Source organism: Engraulis encrasicolus, chromosome 5, assembly GCF_034702125.1.
Source record: "Engraulis encrasicolus isolate BLACKSEA-1 chromosome 5, IST_EnEncr_1.0, whole genome shotgun sequence".
Lineage (NCBI taxonomy): Eukaryota > Metazoa > Chordata > Actinopteri > Clupeiformes > Engraulidae > Engraulis > Engraulis encrasicolus.
The window spans coordinates 77,501-82,500 of record NC_085861.1 but is presented as its reverse complement, the minus strand read 5'-3'; the positions used below and the strand labels follow the sequence as shown (position 1 = coordinate 82,500).

The window sequence follows — 5,000 nt, the reverse complement described above, 5'->3', positions numbered from 1 at the left end:
GGATGAGGATGATGGTGGTGGTGGTGATGATGAAGGTGTAGCCGTAGCGACGGGTGGAACGGCTTGAAGTCTCCCTTCAGGTCCTCTCCGGGGGGCTTGAAGTTCTCCTTCAGGTCCTCTTCCTCCTCGTCCTCCTCCTCCTCACTCATGTCCGTCACACACACCTCGTCCTCCGACTCGATGTCCGAGATCGGCTCCACCTGAACACACACACACACGCACACACACACACACACACACACACACACATATACACACACAGACACAGACACACACACACGCACACGCACACACACACACGCACACGCACACACATTACTATTGCACCACAAAAGCCCCGGAAATGATGCAACAGAAATGTTGCTGACAGGTTAGGGGTTAGGGGTGGTTTTGGTCAGGGCACAGCAGATGAGTCTCGCACTTAGCAAAAGAAAATGCTTGGATAGTGTTGGGTTGGATTACATGGTGGCATGGAGCGAGATTTGGTCAGTGCAGCGTGGTGCTGAAGTACCTCAGATCATTAGCATGACCTAGCGTTAGCATTACCATGACCTAGCGTTAGCATTAGCAAGACCTAGCGTTAGCATTAACATGACCTAGCGTTAACATTAACATTACCTCAGAGGTACCTCAGAGCATTAGCATGACCTAGCGTTAGCATTGGTGGGGTGGCGTTGGGTTGGATTACATGGTGGCATGGAGCGAGATTTGGTCAGTGCAGCGTGGTGCTGAAGTACCTCAGATCATTAGCATGACCTAGCGTTAGCATTACCATGACCTAGCATTAGCGTTAGCATGACCTAGCGTTAGCATTACCATGACCTAGCGTTAGCATTAGCAAGACCTAGCGTTAGCATTAACATGACCTAGCGTTAACATTAACATTACCTCAGAGGTACCTCAGAGCATTAGCATTAACATGACCTAGCATTAGCATTAACATTAGCATTAACATTAACGTTAGGGTGACTAGGGCTGGGCGATATGGGAAAAAAAATATATCACGATATGGATTACTTTATATCACGATAACGATATATATCACGATATAGCTCAATTACATACGTTTTAAGTTATTCTCTTTATTTGCTCTTTATTTTTTCATGTCGCAAAACAACCTTTCTTTAAAATGGATCTTTTTATTCTTATTTTTATAGTTACATGAACTTATAGTGTGTATTGTGACAACATGAAATGTAATGAAATGATATTCAATTGTATAAAATTGATAAAATTACTATCACGATATAAACGATATAGATGAAAGGTCACGATATACACTTTTATATCACGATAGCGATATATATCATCATATGGCCCAGCCCTAAGGGTGACTGGCCATGGTGCTGAAGTACCTCAGAACATTAGCATGACCTAGCATTAGCATTGGTGGGGTGGCGTCCGCGCCAATGTCTTATCCTGAGCGTATCGCTCGGTGCGTAATTCCAAGAGCAGTATAGGAGTCGCACACTGGAGCTGAATGCAGAATCAAAAACTGTATTACACAAAGCCGAAAAAAATAAGTAAAACCGACAGACAGGGGACAAACGTTTCGGGTCTAGCTCATCATCAGTGTTCCCAGTTTTTCTTTTCTTTCTATCATTAGCATTAACATGACCTAGCATTAACATTAACGTTAACGTTAAGGTGACTGGCTATGGTGCTGAAGTACCTCAGACCCTGACAAATGACTATGTGGTAAAGATTCTGAAGGGCAGGGTCAGCGGTGGGAGGTCTGAGACATGGAGGTAGTATAAGAACTGGAGAGAGTGAATAAGTCCCGCCTCCAGTCATTTCAATGGGAAATGCTAGGCTAGTGAATTCAGCCAAAATTGATCAAATTTTTCAGCTTCAAAGACGGAGTCGTTTCCGCCGACAGTTTGCTCAGCCAAACACGTTAATGACTGACTTACGATTGACCAGAAAGATATATGGAAGACGGGCATTGAACGCATGGAGGTGCCCAACCACACACCTGTATAGGTATGTGTGCCCAACACTCGCGCACCCACCAATCGCATCCACCCTCTCTGAGTGAAGTGGCGTCGGAAATGAGCAAATTTTTAAGAATTGCAAGGATAACTTAAGTTGTGATAGGCCACCGCTCATCTGTTTAGAAGGTGCAGGATTCAGTAAAAAAATGTGTATAAAAAGAAGACAATCCACACACTTCAGGTCTATTTTTGTGCAAAGAAGCTTTACTTGACCGAAAGCTTGCAAGAATTGCAAGGAGGAAGTGCTTTGCTAATCGGCCAAATCCTGACCCCCCTGGTCTGGGTGGCCACTGGGTGGATGGTGAGAGAGTAGGGGAAGCCAGGGCAGGATGCCAGGGCAGGAAGCCAGGGCAGGAAGCCAGGTGAATCGATCAAACATCTGAGGAAGGGAGGCGAGCGGGGAGGTGGTGGGTGCGAGCGAGAAAGACAGTTTCTGCCAGAAGACAGGTGAGCGGAGAATAAGCTGTGTGGGTAATTAAGGGGCGTGGCCAAATGTTGTTGCGCTGAAATTGAACCGAATGACAGCTGAGTGGAGATGCAGGTGGTTAATTATCAATTTCAATTTCCCCGAAACTTTAACAAAAAACATTTGGGCATCATGAGCGACAGTTTGTAGTCGAACTTCAGTGAATATTATGCTAAAGCCTCATAATGCGGTTTGGCGACAGGCGCTGAATGGGAGTGAGTCAAAGGTCAACATTTTATGCAATTGTGTGTGTGTGTGTGCGTGTGTGTGTTACCTTGATCTTGGGCAGCCCGGCGCTATTTAAGGAGCCCGTTGACGACGACTGGGACACCAGGCCCGACCCGGAGGCGGAGCTCAGATCACTGCCGAAGGAGAGGGAGGAGCCTAACCAAGAAGTAGAAAAAACGGGAATTAGAAGAAATCCAGAAAGTATAAAAACAGGAATTAGAATAAAGGCATAAAAAAACAACAGATGACATTAGAAAAAAATAAAATAAAAACAAAAACGAAAGGACAAAGTAGCAAATAAGTGAAGATCATAATAATTAGGTAAAGAAGTCTTGACTTTGAACGGGCTTTCCCAACGTTCGAGTATCATATCACTCCGTTAGTGTATTGGTTCTTGCTTCTGGTTCTTTATTGTAATTGGCTGATTGATGCCCAACTGGGAAACTCCAACTCCCCTTGTCATTGTGACACAGCTCTCAACAGCACACAAGTGTTCACAGCATACAGCACACAACGAAATTGCATGTATGCCTCATCCGTGCAAGGAGGCATACCCCAATGGCGCCTGAAAGGGAGCAGTGAGGCGAGGAGGATGGAGGAGAGCACTGGTTAATTACTCCCCCCACCAACCTGGTGGGTCGGGAGTCCAACCGGCAAGCTTTGGGCTACAAGTCTGACCGCTTACCCATGACTGGCCACACTCAGCAAGGCGAGATATATTGGCAGGTGAGAGTATAATAAGTAAGGGATAATGTATTGGATTGCAGTATATATTGGATTATATATTGGATTACAGTATATATTAGATAATGTATTGGATTATATATTGGATTACAGTATATATTGGATAATGTATTGGATTATATATTGGATTACAGTATATATTGGATAATGTATTGGATTATGTATTGGATAATGTATTGGATTATATATTGGATTACAGTATATATTGGATAATGTATTGGATTATATATTGGATTACAGTATATATTGGATAATGTATTGGATTATGTATTGGATTATATATCATCCACATTATTATTATTATTATTATTATTATTTGCATCATTCATTACCTAGTTATTATTATTACTATTGTTATTATTATTATAATTACTAATTGGTATTGTTATTATTATCATTATTATTATTATTATTATTATTATTATTATTATTATTATTATTGTTGTTGTTATTATTTGCATCATTCATTACCTAGTTATTATTATTGCTATTGTTATTATTATTATTATTATTATTATTATTATTATTAATGTTATTATTATTATTATTATTATTATTATTATTATTAATGTTATTATTATTATTATTATTATTATTAATGTTATTATTATTATTATTATTATTATTATTATTAATGTTATTATTATTATTATTATTAATGTTATTATTATTATCATTATCCTTCATTACCTAGTTATTATTGTTGTTATTATTATTATTATTAATGTTATTAATGTTATTATTATCCTTCATTACCTAGTGAGGAGGAGCCGAGTGAGCTGCCCAATCCGGAGGAGCATAGTGATGATTGACGGCTCTGTAAGTCCCGCCCCTTCCTGCCCAGGGGTGGCGGCTGCAGTTTGAACTTCGATGGCGCCACCAGGGGGTGGTGGTGCGCCCGGTCCGGGTGCGAACCCGACGATCCCGAGTTAGGAGCCGACCCGGACCCGGATGCGTGCTGCGCCGCGTGTGTGCCGTGCGCGGCGTGCGCGTGTGTGTGCGGCAGCGTGGCGGGGGCGTGTCCGTGTCCTGGGGGCGGGGCCAGCAGAGAGGGGTGGTGCAGGAAGGCGCGCGGAGACAGGTGATAGGTCAACACGGAGTGGGCGTGTGCCGCCAGGTAGCGAGACATGTCCTCCGAGGAGAAGGAGAAGGCGGAGCTTAGCAGAGGGGAGAGGGAGGGGGAGGGGCTATAGGAGGCCAGGTGGGAGGAGGGGCTAAAGGGCAGGTGTGAGGAGTGTGTGTGTGTGAGGGAGAGGGGGGGGGAGAGGGGTGGGGGGGGCAGCAGGCTAGCGGGGGAGGGGGACGGGGGCTCCTGATGACCCCCTGGGGGGCGTTGGTGGGGGTACGGCCGGTAGGCGGCCTCGTGCGGGAGACGCTGGTGAGCTACGCCCCCTCGGGGCCTCTCCTGCCCCCCTCCTCCTCCTCCTCCTCTGTCGCTCCTCTCGCCTCCTCCCCCCTCCTCGAGGTCAGACAGTAGTGCTTCTCGTGTGTCGCGATCTCGGTCTCGCCCCCCCTCGCTGCCTTCGGATGCTGAGCTGCGGACTAGGCGACGCCCCCCAGCTCCACCT

The 5,000-nt window shown here is 44.8% G+C and overlaps 1 protein-coding gene across 1 annotated transcript in view; it reads right to left on the bottom strand.

Moving 5' to 3' along the window:
- The window catches only part of erfl3 (Ets2 repressor factor like 3), a 58,306-nt gene that overhangs the window by 410 nt on the left and 52,896 nt on the right, over positions 1 to 5,000 (bottom strand). The window contains exons 5-8 of the mRNA XM_063198385.1: positions 4,724 to 5,000; positions 4,189 to 4,669; positions 2,735 to 2,844; positions 1 to 200 (exon numbers count right to left, since the gene is read on the bottom strand). The exon at positions 1 to 200 is cut by the window's left edge and continues 42 nt beyond it; the exon at positions 4,724 to 5,000 is cut by the window's right edge and continues 115 nt beyond it. Of these exons, the coding sequence (XP_063054455.1) occupies positions 1 to 200; positions 2,735 to 2,844; positions 4,189 to 4,669; positions 4,724 to 5,000 (1,068 nt within the window). The remainder of the gene's footprint in view (positions 201 to 2,734; positions 2,845 to 4,188; positions 4,670 to 4,723) is intronic.